The 18,864-nt window shown below is 36.2% G+C and overlaps 1 protein-coding gene across 1 annotated transcript; it reads right to left on the reverse strand.

The window, feature by feature from the left end:
* Nucleotides 1-24: 24 nt before the first annotated feature.
* On the reverse strand, nt 25-5,163 carry LOC124400032 (protein-lysine 6-oxidase-like). The gene is made up of 7 exons (XM_046871505.1): nt 4,418-5,163; nt 4,228-4,336; nt 3,855-3,986; nt 2,855-3,011; nt 2,576-2,671; nt 2,378-2,493; nt 25-289 (listed from the first exon to the last, which is right to left on the reverse strand). Exons 1-7 carry the CDS (start codon nt 4,914-4,916, stop codon nt 283-285), a joined length of 1,116 nt encoding a protein of 371 aa, XP_046727461.1. The 5' UTR covers nt 4,917-5,163; the 3' UTR covers nt 25-282.
* Nucleotides 5,164-18,864: the final 13,701 nt, after the last annotated feature.

Below are 18,864 nucleotides of genomic sequence, written 5' to 3' on the forward strand. Positions count from 1 at the left end.
ATGTTACATCTGCCAAATAAATGTTAAAAGTTATATATAAAATGGTATAAAGGTATAAAATCTTATAAATGTTTAGATCTTTTAAGATACTGTACTGTTACTGTAATTTAATTTTTTAATTATAAATAACAAATTGTCCAGTCTTAAAATGACAAATATAATCAACACTGCTATGCAACATTTGATCCTTCAAATTCCCCATCAGGCATCTGTGCTTGTGCTTGCGGTGGATGAGGTGTTTTTAATCACCAACATTTTTGGTTTGATGGCAATTCTCCGCGATCAGTATCTAAAAAAAAAATATATATCCAAGTAATGAAACAATTATTCACTTAAATTGTGTGGCGTCTGGGAAAACATGTCAGTAATGGTAAAAACAATCGTTCCACATAAAGCTGTCAAAAGGTTTGCTAGCTATATGTAAATCCCTTACACAGTAAACTTCAGGCTATGATCACTCTTTTGGATTGCTATTCGCCATAATGCAAAAGACATTAGACCAGGGGTGTCTTCTGACCCAGTTTTCTACAGCATTTGCACTAATTAACTGAGGTTATGCCCAATAAGGAACATAGAAAATAATTTTACATAAACCATAAATTAATTTTATTTTGAGGATCAATGTATTGAGCATCAATGTAGTGAATTCACAGGTGTAGTAAATGCTCTCTCTTTAAGCACTTCCTGGAAGTTGGTGCATATTTTAAACAAGTACAAAGGTTGGGATTGTGACAGGGCGTGTGTTTGTGTGTGCTAAAGTAGTTTGGTTGAAAAAAAAAACCCAGACAAAATTAATTTTGTCAAAAAAGAAAAGAAAATGGATGGCGTGAGTAGGCAGATTCATCCTCACTCGAACCAATGCATAATTATTCAAAAAATGCATACAAACCTACACTGTACTGTACAAAACTGCACAAACTGCAACTGTACTCAATTAATAATTTGCTAGATTACAACTTATAACTTACTGTCTGTTGTTAGTAACAAATTCTTTGTAAGTCCCCCAATTTAGACAACTATAACTCATAGAACAATACTTTCGAGTATGCTCATCTCATAATATACCCTTTCATGCTTCTATGCTTACAAATAACCAAGCATTAGTAGGAGCATCTCAAAGCCAATGAGATAAGTAACAATAGCATCAATCACTGCAGAGTCCTTCAATACACAAAGCCTAACCGTGGAATGATTAGAGAAACTCTACAAGTCTCCCTATTTGGCTGTGTTTCCGGGATTTGGTAATGCAGCCCGGGAGACTTTGGAAGACTTTGGAGATTTCGGGAGAACAACCCTCACCTTTTCCTCACTGCTAAATATATGTGACTACAAAGCTACAGTCACTGCATCATCCCAATTGTCAGAGAACATATGGAACAAGCACAGAAGCCCCAGCAGAGGGTCTAAAACAATCCTGCACACCCCTGTGACTGATAATTGTGTCCTCATTAGCAGCCATTATCAACTCCACCAGGCATTAGAATTAAACCAAGTGTGAAAAATGTAGCTGCCTATTTACTGTTCATTAAGTTTTCATCAACCTTTAGTATACCATTATTAAATGGTTCACAGATTCACCCATGTTTGAGGAGCTAAACAATGTTTAAAAAAAGACCACTGAAATAGTACTATTCATCAACTACTCATTATAACAACACATTATGAACAGGTTCATTACAACTACTCAAGTTGTTAGTTGGCCCAGGTTTCCACATGCAGACACCACAAAGAGATGAAGCACAAAGAGAAGCAACATACTATTTAATTTTTGATAATTATATTGGGTTTGTTGACATTGACGTAATCACTAGAGAAATCAGACCTACCCTGCTTGCTATCCAGTTGGATGAAGCTCCATTATTACAGGGATTAATTTGTTAGCTAGCTAAATCATATGGAAGTATACCTAGCATAGAGTTGTTTTGGTTAAAGTAAATATATAGTATAAAGTTAATGTTAATTGTGAAATTTACTAAATCAACAAAACAAAATTGGCAAAGGCTTGACTCTTGACTCCAATTTACTGTCAATGCCACCATCTAAACTATTTAATTACTTTGTCAGGCAACACCCCTGCATAAGACCAATAGATGCTAATGTCTCATACTTGGAATAAAATCTTTATATGCTATTTTCTCCATTTTCAATTGTTGTGTTTGGCAGACTTTATAATGCTATAGCTTTACTTCTGGTTCTTTTATATAAGAAAAGAAAGTGTTTCCCTCTTTCAAATCTGCAGTAGTAGTAGAAACTGTTTAAATGCAACCATCTGAAAGGTTTTCCCAGGAGACACACAATCATACGCATTTATCATTTAATAACATTGCCATTTGATAAAATACGAAAGGAAATAAAGAATAATACTTCAGTGACTTACTGAGATATCCTACACCCAGATGTATGGACGTAATTGCCTGTATACTGAATGTCACAGCGCATTATGTTATTGGTAATATCTGACTCTGGAACCTGGTAGGTTGGATTCACAGTTACCTGCAACATAGGATAAATTGCATCAGACACACACTGTCAGAGCACACATATTACTTTATAATCAATGCATTTGAAATCGAACCTTGAGAATGTACTTTCCGGGTTTGACATCAGTAATGTCAATCCACTGGCAGTCAATATCGGCATTGTAGGTGTCATAACATCCTGGGCTCAGGCCCTATAACATCAACAGATAACGTTGCATTAGAGAAAATGTATAATATAATATGACAACACTTCAGATAATACTTTCTCTTGTTTTGTATTGAGAAAAGATCATGGGAATTCATCCAACAGGTTCAAAGAGCAACTGCTACAATGTGTGATATTGAATGAAAAAAATACTAGGAAAATTACACACCTGAGTGTGTGATGTGCAGGCATAGTGCCTATGATATCCAGGATCACAGGAGGTATCTTCTAAACAGAAACTGGCTTTGTGGCCTTCGGCTACTTTGTTCTGGGTGGAAGCATCCAGGAGATCATAATGACAGAACTCATCCATGCTGTGGTAGTGTCTGGATAAAAGGGAAAGAAAAACTTTTTTTGCGGTGGAAGCAAAAGATCAAGAAGGTTTGCAAAAAATTCTATATATACGATTTATTGTTATTTATTTAATATTGTTTGATTTTGCGCAATAAATACATTCAATATGCTGTTCAGTATGTTTTATTTATGATAGCATATATCTTTAGCAGTCAAAAGTAGTAAGAGCTTAGTCAGTTTAATTAATAATTTTCAATTTCAGTTTATTATTGAAGTTAACTTAAACTATTAAGTTCACTTACTTACATATTTAAGTGCAATTTATAAAACACCAATTAACTTAACAATTTAAGTAAAGTCTACAGCAGCAAGTTAAGTGATCATAAATATACAAGTTTTGGAAAATCCATTACTCAATTTAGTTGAGAAAACGAGTTTGCTCAATAGGTTGAGTTCATTGAACTTATTAGGGTTTTCAGTGTATACTGTATGCCCATTACCATCAGATTCATTTGCATACAATACAAAAGGCAAATTAATATCATGCATAAAACAAAAACGAAAAATCTGTACATGTTTCTGTAAAAATTATGTAGCACAACCAGAAGAAGAGACCTGCACCATGGCTGTTTTAAATGTGTCCTGTGCTGTACTTTCATTTGATTGAAGTGAGCCAAACCTAACCTAACATGCCACAGCAATTTTATCCAAATGCATATGATATCTGAAATAGTGCAATTGATTTTGAATACTAGTAGTACCCTAAATACAATGTCAAAATGATACACAGTATTGTGTGTATTATTTTGATCTAGTATTTAGTTGATGTAAGTATGGCTTTTTTGTACCTGGCCTTCAATTGGGGAGTTACTCACTGGTGGCAGCTGTGCCATTCCCATGCGTGTCGTGGTCTGCTGGGAAGGAAGTCAGCAGTCCCCTGGTTCTTCACACGCTGGGGAAACCTGAGTAGGACACGGGTGTCGTAGTCCCGCGCATGCGCAGCTGAGCTGTACAATAATATAGTAAGCTACAATAAACTGTACGACATAGGACTAATGACAAATAAAATAAGAAATTGCAAAAAGACACAGATCTCCACATGCACATTATTATTATTATTATTATTATTATTATTATTATTATTATTATTATTATCAGCAGCAGTAGTAGTAGTTTTTTAATTGTTCATTTATTATTAAATAAATAAATACTTTTTTGACCAGCATGGTGGATTAAAACAGTTCCAACCTTGTCAAGCAGTGTTCCTCAGCTGCGCATTTAAGGTTGTACATTGGCACTCTCTGTATATAAGTGGAAGTTTCTACATAATACGCGTCTGGAATCAGATCTGGAAGACCTGTGGATAGTTGCATTGTAAGCGCGTTTTTTTAAAATTTGTTTTTATTTATATTTACACGTGAAAGTAATCTTCTCTTACCATACTGATAAAATCTCGTCCCATAGCCGTGTCTAGCTCTGTTCCTCTGTCTGGGATGGTAGTAAGAGTCGTAATAGTTGTAATACGGGTTATAGAGCTCGTTGCGAATGGACTTGTAAGGGTCGTACGGACTGTCTGCCATCATCTCGTCTCCGTTGCCGGTTTGCGCGGCTTGAGTGTGCGCCGGTTCCGATCCGGACTCCGCGTGCGCGCCCGCGACAATCGGCGCGGTCTTGTTCGAAACTCGGATCACCAGCGTGGGTTTGTTCGCGTCCACGGTCCCACGACCGCGCGACGGGAGATACTCAGAACCGCGGCTCAGGAGGTTATACACGCGCCCGTTAGCGGTCCATCGTATCGCCAGGCGCGAGGCACCTGCCGGTGGAGCGCGTGCTGCCTCCACAGACCCAGAGCGCGCCTCAGTGCGTAAAGCGCGCACAACGCAACCCAATAAGCCAAATAACAAAAGCGCGACAAATCTAAAAACGACGATCCTCATTTTCTGCGCAAAAAATGGGTCTTTAAAAACGTCGTACTTGCTGGGCGCTTAAAATAAAGGCAAGCGCGCACAAATAGAAAAAGGACTCGTATCTTTTTAGGCGGCGCATTGGTATAAATGAAAGCCTTACTTCTCTGAGACTAGTGCACCTTTCTTTCTGAGAACCTGTGAGGGATAAGTTTTGGATTTTTAGTTTTTTTGTTGGTTGCAAAGCACAGTGGTCATATGCAGATGTTGCATGAGCAGTTAGAAGCTGACAGTGTGAGGGTGGATAATGCGTGTTTTTCAAACGCTCTACTCCACCCACATTCAGAATACTGTAATCAAATAGAAAGGTGATCTGTAGGTGTGTTATGCTGTAAAGGGTTTGCCTATTTCTTGTCATTAGTGCACATTAAACCAACTAGCCTTGAATTAACATGTACAGTGCTTCGCTTTTCTGGCATACAAAACAACACTTTTTTATTAAGGGTTATTTTACTGTGTATCTAATAAAAATCCATATTCATAAAGGAATCTTTGACACTGACAAAGTTTTTGTCAGGTGGCCAGTGTTGGTGATCACATTTGCAGTCATTTGAACTAAATGCATACATCAGCTTTAACATGAAAACCACGTTCCTAATATTATACAGGAATCCCTTATGGCAAAACAGCTCTGACCTGTCGAGCATTGGCTTCGACAAGACCTCTGAAGGCATTTTGTGTTACCTGCACCAAGATGATAGCAGAAGATCCTCTGATTTTGCAGCTATGCAGTTTCATATGCAGGAAGCTGCGATGCAATGTGTGGTTTGGCACCTTTTATCATCAACAATCTTAACATTTTTCCATGATTTTTGGTCCAATAATGCTTTTTGGGATCTGGCTAAGCAGGCTAGTGTTTCCTCTCCATGCACATCAGTGTGCTTTGGGTTTCTGGTTCACCGGTTGATAGGTACTAATCACTGCATATCAGGAACAGCATACCTACTGTTTTAAAAATGCTCTAACCTATTTCTCTAGTATTGGGAGGTGGTAACTGAGTGTTTAAGGCTTTGGGTTACTGATCAGAAGGTTGGAGGTTAAGCATTGATACTGCCAAGCTGTCACCCTTGGGGGTCCTGAGCAGGCCCTTAACACTAACTGCTCCAGGAATGCTATATCATGGCTGAACATTGATGGGATATGTGAAAAAAATTTACTGTGCTGTAAAGTACATGTGACAAGTATAAAGCACATTTCTTTCCATTTTCATCTTTCTAGCAATCACATTTGGCCCTAGCAAATGTCTAGCAAACACATGTCATTTTTTTATACATTCAAGATGTCAATAACAAACACAGAAGAAATATGAATATGAATATAAATTACAAAGCATTTTTATTAATTTAAAGTTAACCATTCATGATCCGGATTGTATTATTTTAGTGTCAAAAGAGATATAATTTCTTGTCATTATTTAATGATATTGCTTTTTTGAAATTTTCATTTCCAAACTTTTAGTAATGACTAGTAAACATCATGGACTTATAAGGCTTCCCAGCTTATTGTGGTGAACAGCTTATTTTCTCCTTATCAACACTCCACAGGAAATGACATTTTGTTAAGGAAAAACATTATGCACTCAGCAGGTTTCAATTTATTTTGGGACTTTAGGTACTTTGCGCAATGTCAACTTGCTACCAATCCTGCAGAAGCAAACACTGCATGAAATAACCCCTAAATGCCAAACATATGTTTTGTTAAGACCTTTCTGCTACAACTGACTTGCTTTACAGCTGCCAACTTGCAGCAAGGCCCTCAGTGACTGTTCCCCCTCTATTAAAATTGAATAAAGAATTATTTTACCAGATGGTTTATTGGGACTCTTTTATTTTCGTGGGAATCAAGTGGCCAGTAATTGAAATGGCAATATGATTTTGGAAGGTGTTTCACAAATTGGCATATAATCTGTTGTTTTGTAGTATGGTTAATATTGATTAATGGTTTTTAGATGACTTGTGCATTTACAGTAAGAAATACATACTAGCTGTTTAAGTTGATTGCAGTGTGAAGGACGCAAACCAGTCAAAACACTCACATTTTTAAAATGATAAGATGATGCAAGCATACATGCATCATTTTCACAGGACTCATTTTACACACACACAGTGCACAAATTTTAGGCAGATGTGAAGAAATGCCTCATTAAATGAATGCATATTATATATATATATATATATATATATATATATATATATATATATATATATATATATATATATATATATATATATATATATACTGGCGATCAAAATTAGAGAACAATTTATAAACAATTGAACAATTCAGAAATAATGTCATCTTCACTGTTAAACAGTTGAAGGAGTTTTTGCCCTGTCTATACCATGCTACCAGAACACCTTTTCCACAAATTAACTAAGGCATTTAAAAAAAAAACATTATTTTGCAGAAAACACACTGATTAAAATTAGAGAACAACAATGACTGTAGCATGGAAAAAGATTACAACAAAATTTTCTGAAGGTTACAACAGTCAGCAATTAGTAGGAAGTGTACAGGCCTCTGCTCTGAATGACTTCAGCACATCTGCGGCCACAGGAAAGCACTAGTCTCTCACACTGCTCTGGTGTGATTTTAAATGTTCAATTGTTTATAAATTGTTCTCTAATTTTGATCGCCAGTGTATATATATAAAATTGCTTCATTTTTTTATGTCCAAAATCTAAGTGAGCAAACAAAAGAAAAATGAAGATGTCAATGGCTGTAGCAGGAATCAGTTGGAGATTTTTTCAGGATTTATGCTGTCCTCAATGCTTAGAAATACAGATCAATACTAATCTATTGTGCACTTCGGTCACGGAGGCATCTGATTGGCCCCAAATTCATACTGCAACAGGACAAAATATGACCCAAAATATGCAGCCAAGGTCATTAAGAACTGTCTTCAGTGTAGAGAAGAAGTCCTGGAAGTGATGGTTCAACAGAGAGAGACAAAGAAAGAGGATTTGAGGAAGCCAACATACCCAGAAGATCTGTAGATAGTTTCCCAAGATGTTTGGATCAATCTACCTGAAAGGTCCTTCAAAAACTGTGTGCAATTGTAATTATAGGGAGTGAAGCTGTTTTGCAGACAAAGGGTGGTCCCACCAAATATTCATTTAATTTAGATTTAGATTAATTTAGATTTCATTATCATCTTGCCCTCATTATGTCTCAGATGAACAATAACACCATGTCACATTTACAAAAATTAAGCTGAAATAGTAAAAATGTGGGAAAACTAAAAAAAACCTTTACTGCTTCCATAGGATTTAAGAGGCCGAGTAGCAGCCAGGCACTGCTAATTAAATGCCCTTGTTTAACTGAACATCAGTAAGTGTGAATACCTCTATAAAACACAAATTTGAGCGTTTTGTTGGACTGGAGCATCCAGGTGTGAGTTAACACAATGCCAGGGAGGAAATACATCACGAATGATCTTAGAGAAGCAATTGTTGCTGTTCATCAATCTGGGTATAGTTATGCATCTATTTCCAAGTAATTTATAGCTCATAAGTGAAGAAGTTTATTCACAAGTAGAAAACATTCAAACAGTTTCCAATCTTCCAAGGATTGGACATCCCAGTAAACTCACCCAAAGATCAGACAACGCAATGCTGTCTAAAAAAAAAAACCAAGAGTTACATCTCAGACTTTATAAGCTTCAAATTGAATGTCAATTGTTAAAGTTCATTAGAGTACAATTAGAAAAAGACTGAACAAGTATGGTTTATTTGGAATGGTTGCCAGGATAATTTTCTTTCTCAGCTGACATTGGAAGTGTAGGGGATAAGAAGTCAGGTCAAGTCAAGTCGAGTTTATTTCTATAGCGCTTTTCACAACAGACATTTGTCTCAAAGCAGCTTTACAGAAATCAACAGTTAAGGTGAATGGTGTGCATTTATACATGATGAGCAGCCGTGGCAACTGTGGCAAGAAAAAACACCCTTAGATGTTATGAGGAAGAAACCTTGAGAGGAACCAGACTCAAAAGAGAAACCCATCCTCATTTGGGTGACATCGAGAGTGTGATCATAAATCTTTCAACAATACAGTACACTGGAGAGTGAGAACTAACATGAGCACTGGAGTGTGTGATTATGAGTAATGTTCTTTCTAGTCTTTTACAGTCATTATGGTTATAAAACTAGGAGCTACTGAACAACTCATAAAATAGCATTTGTGATCATCACAGATCCAACACCAGCTTCTCCATGCCAGAGCCTTTAAACACTCCAGGAGGTCCAATGTCAAAACTCCACACATGTAGTGGGATCCAATTGGCACTGGTACGTCTCTAGATGGTTTCTGTTTCTTTAAAGGTCCACAATCTTCATGAGGTGGGACGTGACTGGAGCTGGCCAAACCTCAGGATGCCTCCGGATGGTTAAAGAAAGAGAAGCAGTGGAGAGGAATTAGTGTAGCTGCTGTTCATGATATTAACAGCACAATTTGATAATGTGCATGTGATCAGATGTTCTAGAGGGCATGTTTATAATATGTGACATATGTTATGTGTGGGCTTTGCTAAAAAAGATAAGTTTTTAATCTACACTTAAACTGGGAAAGTGTGTCTGAGCCCCGAACACTGTCAGGAAGACTATTCCAAAGTTTAGGAGCTAAATGTGAGAACGATCTACCGCCTTTAGTGGACTTTGCTATTCTAGGAACTACTAGAAGTCCAGAGTTTTGAGATCTCAGGGAGCGTGACGGATTTTAGCGTGTTAAAAGACTGGATAGATACATGGGAGCTGAACCATTTAGTGTTTTGTAAGTAAGAAGTGGTATTTTGTAGTCGAAAACAGGTAGCCAGTGTAGGGACGATAAGATTGGGGTTAGATGATCATATTTTCTTGACCTTGTGAGAACTCTGGCTGCCGCATTCTGAACTAACTGAAGCTTGTTTATTAATGATGCAGGACATCCACCTAGTAACGCATTACAGTAGTCTATTCTGGAGGTCATGAACGCATGGACGAGCTTCTCTGCATCAGATATAGATAACATGTTTCTTAGCTTAGAAATATTTCTAAGGTGGAAGAAGGCTGTTTTTGTAACTTGGTTGATATGATCTTTGAAGGACAAGTTGCTGTCTAAAATACCTCCCAGGTCTTTTACCGTTAAACTAGTAGCTACAGAACATCCGTCTAAATGCAGGTTGAAATGCTGGAGCTTCTGTGTACTGGTTTTTGGGCCGATAAGCAAAATCTCTGTCATATCAGAATTTAATTGTAGAAAGTTATGGGTCATCCTGTCTTTTAATTCATTAATACACTCAGTTATCTGAGCTAATTGAGCTGTATCACCTGGTTTTGATGAGATATATAGCTGGGTATCATCAGCATAACAGTGGAAGCTAATCCCATGCCTTCTAATAATTTTTCCTAAGGGAAGCATGTATATTGTGAAGAAGAAGATACCCAAAGCTTTATTGTTCTTTTTAACATATAAATATCATATCATATAAGCTTTTGCATGCTGCACATAACTCCCCTTGTTGACTCCACACAAGTCTAAAGACAAAATCTCAGACAATCCTGAGGATTTCCATACAGTATGTAAGACATTTGGAAAAAGATGGCTAAAATTGACCTGCATGCCTACATAGGGTTGCTTATCTTAGTGGGCGTGCATAGGTCCCAAGGCAAGGCTACCTCTATTCTTTGGCATGTGCCATAAAGACATGGAAATTCTTCCACTTTCTTAAAAATTGACCCTGGACATGATGTAACAGTGAATGAAGAACTGGTTCCAGTAAGTGGTACATTTTTTTAATATATCTGAAAAGTAATGATTTTCTTCTTAATTTTATTTTTAATTATATCGAATTATGTTATATTATTGATTTATATTATTGGTTTTTTTTTTGTGACTGATACTAATGATCAGATTTCTTTTGGCAAACAGTTGCTGAATATATCCTGCAAGCCATTAAAGTATGGCATCAGTATACAGGTGGCCTGTGATTGAAATACCAGATACATTTGGAAATATCTAGTTTGTACAGGGAAGCCGACTACTGGAGGAGAGTCATAGGATTTGGGCTGTGCTTGGTGTAGCAAGTGGACTGAGGGGGCATAATGTCATGTGTGACAATTTCCTCACCTCTTAGCCATCAGCTCCTGAAGAAGATCATTATGGTTGGCAGAACAAATAAGCCTGAAGTCTTTTCGGAGCAGGGAGAGAGGCCTTCAGCCCCACCATCACCCTAGTATCTTACCTTCCAAAGAGAAACAAGAATGTTGTCCTCCCGAGAACAGTGCACAAAATGACCAAGATTGGTGATCATGGGAACATTAAGAAAGACATCATAATGTATCTGCATACAGTGCCTTTGTAATAGTGAAAAAACATCAACCACACCTAAGTGCTTGATAAACATTACAAGAGGAGGGTGTTCCTGGAGCAGCTGTGAAAGGCACATGTAAAAAATTTCAAAAAGAAGGTAGAGTTTTTAATAAAATTTAATTAAATTCATTTTTGTTTGTATAGCTCTTTTAACAATGAATATTGCTTTAAAGCAGCTTTAAAGGTTAAAAAACAAATAAGATGTTCTTTGATTCAAGATGTTGTAATTGTTTTGCATCTTTCCTTTTATGTAATTAGTACTTATTGTTCTTATTTATTCTCCTTGTGAGAACTTTTCTATGCATCCCTACATGGAATTGTTCAGAGTACCAGATTCAGATTCAGAACAGCATTATCTGCTCCTAGCAAATATGTATTCTTTTGGCATTTTGCAAGGTTGCCTGCTATCTATATCCTCATGGCACCACACAGCAGAAAGACTGATAGAAATTGATTATATGACTGGCTTATACCTACAGTATATAAGCCATCTTATACCTATTTAAAAAAAACTTTTGGGATCAACTATTACATGCAGTACATCACGTGCAGTAAGCCAGCATGTTCAATTGTCTTAACGGCTTTCCACGTTGGAAAAACAGGAGGGAATTCTACTGAATGAGACACATTTTATGTGTTCCACAAAGATCAAAGTTAAAGCGTTTTACCACACTGAATGTATTTCCTACTGAATATACAGGCATTCACACTGGGTTACAATTAGTTGCAGGTGTGTGAGATTGACCCTGGCACTTTAATCTCCGTAATAATGAGGCGGCTCTCCACAGGGATACAGACTGCAAAGACCCCCTAAGGACATATAAAATATATGGAAACTAAGACACCAAAAAATCATTCCAACTATTAGAATCAACTATAAAACACAAGGGTAATGCAGCCTTCACATCTATCCAAAGCAGCTTTTCAATGTAATTACATAACCTAGTCATAATATATTTATATAAATGATTAACAACTATTTGAATTTTGCTTTTCAGGATACAGAATAAACGGTGACATTGTTGTACGTCCATATGTTTCATATTAAGAAGGTAGTTCTTTTAATGTTATATTTGCAGCAATAGCAAACAAACTTCCTGAGAGCTTTTTACTTGTCAAATCAAATCATTATGTACACATATGTAGTAAACATTTCATTTTCTTTCCCCCATTTCAGATGGTTCTGTTTACAGTTTGGTAGGCAACGTGGCACACAGCATGCACAGACTTACTTTCCAACCCTTTAAACACAACTACTGTTGTCGCAACAGTACAAAAAAAAAGGGTGGAGTCCAAGAAAAAAACACTCAGCAAATACAGCACACACTATACAGTGACATATTTTAACATAAATATATCATTTATATATAACTGATTGTATTTGTCTTGTGTTTATTTATACACAATATTTATATTTTAAAAATAGCAAGTCTAGTAATATTTGAATTACTCTCAACTCTTTTATACATTAAACTTATAGTTTAACTTCATTGGGCCTTACTTGTGATAAATTATGTATAAATGTGAATGTAAAAACATAGATCTCCAAAATTATGTCATGCATACTTTAATTCACAACATGAGCATATGAAACAAATAATAAAATGGGTTTTTTTCACTGATATCATGTAAACTGGTATTTATTTCCAATACTGTTATGAGTTAAATTGTATTGGCTAACACATATTGAAATCATCCTGTACTTTATTTTTTAAGACATTTCTATCACTTTACATTTCTATTATCTTTTTTACAAGGGTTTCTATTCAATGTATACTGTGAGGCCAGCCATAAGGTCACTCTTTTTGCTGGAATTACTGGCTAATGGATGAATTCCTATTGAGCAGTCATAAGGAGATCCTCTTTGGAGAAGTGTTGTGGAGAAATGTACCTTGTTCCTTTTAGAATGGCTCAATAAGACACCACGCACAGCTTAGTCAATATCTGCAGTGTAATAGATAAGGACTTTCCGTTGTCTAGCCAGATCTATAGTAGGCTGAGTACTATAGGATCTAGGCAGTGCATTGGCTCAAGAGGTACATGTAGTAAAGGTTCTTGAATCCCAGAGCCTTACATGGCCATGTCACAATCCTACAAATTCTTCACAGTGCTCTGCACTTAAAGGATTTAAATCTACAGATGTAGATAACCTGAGCGAAAATGCCTAATCATTCTGTTTAATTGGCAAACAGATCTGTTTTCATCATGTGTAAAAGCAGTAAATCATGGTTATATAACTGCACAAACATGTTTAATTTAAGAATTATTGTACCAATATGTTTGCCCATCTTAAGGATTCGTGTGGTGTTTTTCCAGCAAAGGTGTCATAAGTTGATTAAAACATCTAGATGAAAGAATAATATATTTATTCATGTTTATCCTTTTATCTCAAACTCAAATGTCTGCAGTGTATAGCAAAAACAAGAGAATTAGCCTTGACATTTCAATTCTTCTGAAGAAGACAGTGTATGTGTATATACAGTATATTTAATATATTTAAAAGTATACATAGATATCCATTAACAAAGAAATTAAGCTTACACCCATGTGCCATCAGAAGCCACTGGTCTTTTGTAGTCTCTGTCTAGTGAACAATGTTTTCGGCTGTAAAGTTTCTTGCCAGCAACCTCAGTTCTTTATGAATGGACCCAATAGAACACATTAGTGGGTGGGGGGTAGGTTGGGGGTTTCTACCCAACAATCTTGGCTGTGGATTTTAAAGGTGCCATATGGCTGATTCAATTGGCTGTGTCTAGTTCCTGAAACCTGTGATCTATTCACCAGGGTTTTTTTTGGCCACAGGCCCAAAGAGAGCATAGAATAAGTTGCACAAAGTTAGTTAACTTGTGCCCAGCAGTGTGAACTGTGCCAACAACACTTTCTGTACATAAACCAGATTGGCAGAGACACACCTTCTATATGCAGTAAGCACTATAATGCAAGCAGTATTAAATTGGCTATTTGCATTACAGTGAATCTGCATTCAGTGCTTGGGCAATGTGCATCTAATGATCACACTTTCTCCAGTGAAACCTTTTTGGGCCTTTCATCAGTGTATATGAGATGGAAGAGGCTAATTTGTTTATGATGTTGTTAAAGCCACAGTTAACTGTTGGTTTACTCTCAGACTGGAAATGTCTTCCAGATGCAGCCAGTAGATGCATTCCTGCACTCCTTGTGGAGCAGGATAGAAAAATGAACTCCTTGGCTATAGGACTCTAAGGAAGGATGCAAGTTTCCTTTAAGCATGCATGTTTTTATTTTATTTAATTTTTTTTCAATTGAGCCACTTTTGCCACAAAGTAATCTACATGACTAGAACAGATTCTAATCATTTTTTTCCTTACTTTTTTCAGTCTACTTCTATTTCAATTCCAGATCAATTTCTAAATCAGTTTGCTGTACATAAGATGTCCAACTTGAAGATTCCTCCTCTAAGATGGTTGGTGCAGACACCATTAATACATAGATCTTAACTTCCTGGAACCTCAGCATATCTTGACAGCTGCACTGAGCTAAGCTTAGAAACTAGCTAGCCTAGAATTAAGCACTTTTAAATATCAGTGAAAGTCAGGATCTAGTAGTCTTCAGAAGTTGGCAAATGTGGAAGCTGAGGAATGATTTGGCTTTGTGTAGCAACTTAGGATTTGGCTAGATTGTGAAGTGGGTTTCACAGTGGTCTGGCTAAAATAGCAAGCTGAAAATCAGATGTTGGTAGTATGTACAGTATATGTGAGCAGTATGCTCAGCAGCAGTAGAAGGGCTGGAGGACTGAGCTAAAGCCCCAAAGGAGGCCCCACAGTAAAGATAAGATATACCTTTATTCGTCAATCAATGGGGAAATAGAGTGCTTATGGCCATAAAGGGTACATATTAGAATTAGACTATGTGCATGGCACATACTTGTATGATTATTATAGAAAAAATAATGTGTTAGAATTAGTATTTTAATTAGAATTCTTTAATTTATTTCAGAGCCCCAACTATAGTCTAAGACAGGATAGACCATTAATGTTTCTCAGTGATTCCAAAATACTTTTAATGACCTGTAAAATACTAAATGGTCATAACCCATGGTTCTTGAGCACATTTTGTTTTATAGAATGGCACAGATTTTTTTATCATTCCCTAAAATAATGCAATTTACAGAAAATATTGGATGGGGTTTAATCTTTAATCCTAATTTTAAGGTTGAATTATAGTTGGTTCACAGTTGGCATTTTGTTAAATCACCTTTCTATATAAAGGTGCAGATCGAATGGTTGAAAAGCACACACTTCTACTGCCGCAGCGCCTCTTTCCCTCTGAACCTACGGTATCTGATTCATCCTGGTGTTTTATTCCTGATTTGTGCTTTCTGCACTTTTCTGACTCATCTTCTGCTGCTATGAATGATAAGAAATGGGTACGCTGAACATTTGCACATTTTAACAACAGATGATGCCCAAGACGTATCTTTCCTTTAGAGGATGAACTCATTTTGAGGATATAGGCCTGTACCTTCTAAGAACTGTTGCTCTTCAAGATCTGTATATTCTTATGCTTTATAAAACTTAATATCAGTTATCACCAGAGATGGGAACAAGCATCAACGAAGTACAAATACGTTACTGTACTTAAGTAGATTTTTCTGGTATCAGTACTTTACTTAACTATTTATTTTTCAGACAACTTCTTACTTTTACTCGTTAAATGTTTAAACTAATATCTGTACTTTCTACTTCTTACATTTCCAAAACAGGCTTGTTTAGTGTTAATCTATTTGGTGATACGTCAATATTTTTTCTTCTCACTGTCCACCATTTTCAGCCCATCAACTGATTTCCTGTCATTTCCTGGCTCTCACACACCACAGATGGAGGCTAGATTACAAAGTAAACAATAAGCAACAATAGGCAACAAGAAGTTTGGGGTTAATGTGGATGAGGCAGAGGAAGTCAGCGATGTGAACATGACTAAGAGAAGAGACATTCCTGATCACCTGATCATCATCATCATCATAATCATCATCTTTGCTTCAGCCTGGACACATTCATTAGGTAACACAATTTGTAATTCGTTTTGTATCAATTTGTTAATTAGGACTGTCAACCCAGAAATTATGGTTGCACAAGCTAGTACACTCTTGGGGAGGGGTTGCGTTAGGAAGGGCATCCAGCGTAAAACGTGGCAAATCAAATATGCGGATCACAAATCAGAATTTCATATCGGATCGGTCGAGGCCCAATGACAGTTGTTAGCCAACAGGGTCCAAAGAGGAGGTTTATGGATGTGGTGAAGGAAGACATGCAGGTAGTTGGTTTTAAAGAGGCAGATGTAAAGAACAGAGTAGTATCAGGGATCCACCAGCCACACCTTCACATAACCCACCTATCATTCCAAGCAGCTCTCCTACATACTAATCATCTAAACCTTGAGCTCATCAGCCTCCAGGCTATATAACCTGGTTTGCCGTTTTCTGCTGTTGCCCTGTGTTTCTTCATTAAACATCGTTAACTGCACTTAGGTTTCCGGCACATTCTTCCGCCTGACATATGGAGACCAATGATCCGCTGTGGCGAACCCCAATGGGAGCAGCCGAAAGAAGAAGAAGAAGAGGAAATATTAATTAGGTGTCAAAACTAATCTGTTAATAACATGTTAATGCAAATTCATTTTAACTGCATTAATTTTATTAAAGCGCGCATTTCTGTTTGACCATTTTAATAAAAATGTAAATAAATACATATAAAAGAGGCTAAATTAAAATGTTTAATGTTACACACATTTTTTCACGATGTCCTTTCTTTACTCAGATTTAAAAAATGAAAAAAACTAAAATTACATTCGTTTTACTGATGCGTCAAGTCTCAAATCAGGACCAAAATCTGGCATGATGCACACAATTAACCCTCTGGGGTCAACAAACGCGCCGGCGCGTTTTGTGAATTTTTGTTCCTCATGACTCAGAAACAAACTTAAATTAATCTGTCTTTTTTGATCGTACAGATAAGAGCAATACATCATTAGAATCTGTAAAGGATCTAATTTTATTTGCATACACTCATAATAACAGCCAAATGCTGTGCTTTTGTAAAATAAAAAAACACACAGGTGGCGATCTCTGCCGTCTCTGCCTCTGTCATCTCTTTTCACATACACATAAATAAAACACCCTGAATCTCAGTGAATACCTGCCTCACAGACATAATAAATATATTGATAGAAAGCTTGAAATGTCTAATAAACAAATACTCTATGATTATGTAATTCGAATGAAAGTCAGAAGAGGTACAGTTTCTCCGGTATCACCTCATTAACCGTCCGTGTGGAAACATTGCAAAAATTCCATTTGGTGTCCTGATGATTTATGTCATTTAAAACAGCATAATTACTTTAAAACATTTACAAGAATATTTTGTCTTCATGCTCTATGTTGAGTCTGGTTCCACTAATAATAAACATACATTTGAATAAAGCATCTTGTTCATACCCAGGTTGATTGGAGTATCAAAACTTGATTAATGATTAAATGATTAATTTAAGGTACTTTTAGAACAGATAAAAAAGTACAATTAATTTTTGTTTAATGTCAAGTTAACTTATGACAATCACGCCGTTAATCGCGATTAAATATTTTAATTGATTGACAGCCCTAGTATTAATATGAAGTGACGTCTAGTTACCAGCGTGACACTAAAACAGGTAGTAATAATGGCTACTTTTTACTTAAGTACATGTCCAGAGCCCAAACTTCTTTACTTCAATTTGAGTAAAAAAGTATAGTCAGTACTTCAACTTTTACCAGAGTATTTTAAAACATAAGTATCTGTACTTCTACTTAAGTGAAGGATGTGTGTACTTTTGCCACCTCTGGTTATCACCCAGGACAGAAAGAGTTTTTGAAGTGGAACCTTTAAAGGTTTCTTCCTCATTCCCACTTGTAGTATTCCTTGACAGTGTTGCTTCAAAATCATTAAGACTTTTGATCTATGTAAAGCTGCTTAGTGAGAATGTCTATAGTTATAAGTGGTATACAGATAAAATGTATTTCGTTAATATGCATTCTTTTTTGTCGTTTGTTTCTTTTAACTTCAGATTTATAATTAAAAACCACTGTGAATTGTAAGTTTATTATTTTAGTAAAATATGCGACTAAAACCCAAAGAAATAGTCTTTGACAAAGAACGCAAAAAAATATTACTCAATCACGTGGGAAGCGTGACCTTGCATTTCTCGATACAGCTTTTTAAAAAGCCGGAAGGTGTGTTTGAAAAGACGTATCTCTTTCTGCCATCATTTGAAGCTTGGAAATGGTGAATGAGGAATAAATAGTGTACTAATACATACTTAATGTGGAAAATAACCCATGCCATAGTGTGATAGAGCCCAATGCAGAGCAAATGTTAACATTTTTGTTAAAATTATTGTCATGCAGCAGAGTTGGATAAAGAGGAAAGTGCAGTTCAGAATGTTTTATTGTAGACAACAGTAACATTTTGAATGAAACAAAATTCATTTAGTTTAAGTCATATTTCTTTTAGTAATAATAGTCTTAAAATAAATGAATTCATTTATTCTTTAGTATAGGAACCAT

The sequence above is a fragment of the Silurus meridionalis genome, chromosome 17 (genome assembly GCF_014805685.1).
Source record: "Silurus meridionalis isolate SWU-2019-XX chromosome 17, ASM1480568v1, whole genome shotgun sequence".
Classification (NCBI taxonomy): Eukaryota; Metazoa; Chordata; class Actinopteri; order Siluriformes; family Siluridae; genus Silurus; species Silurus meridionalis.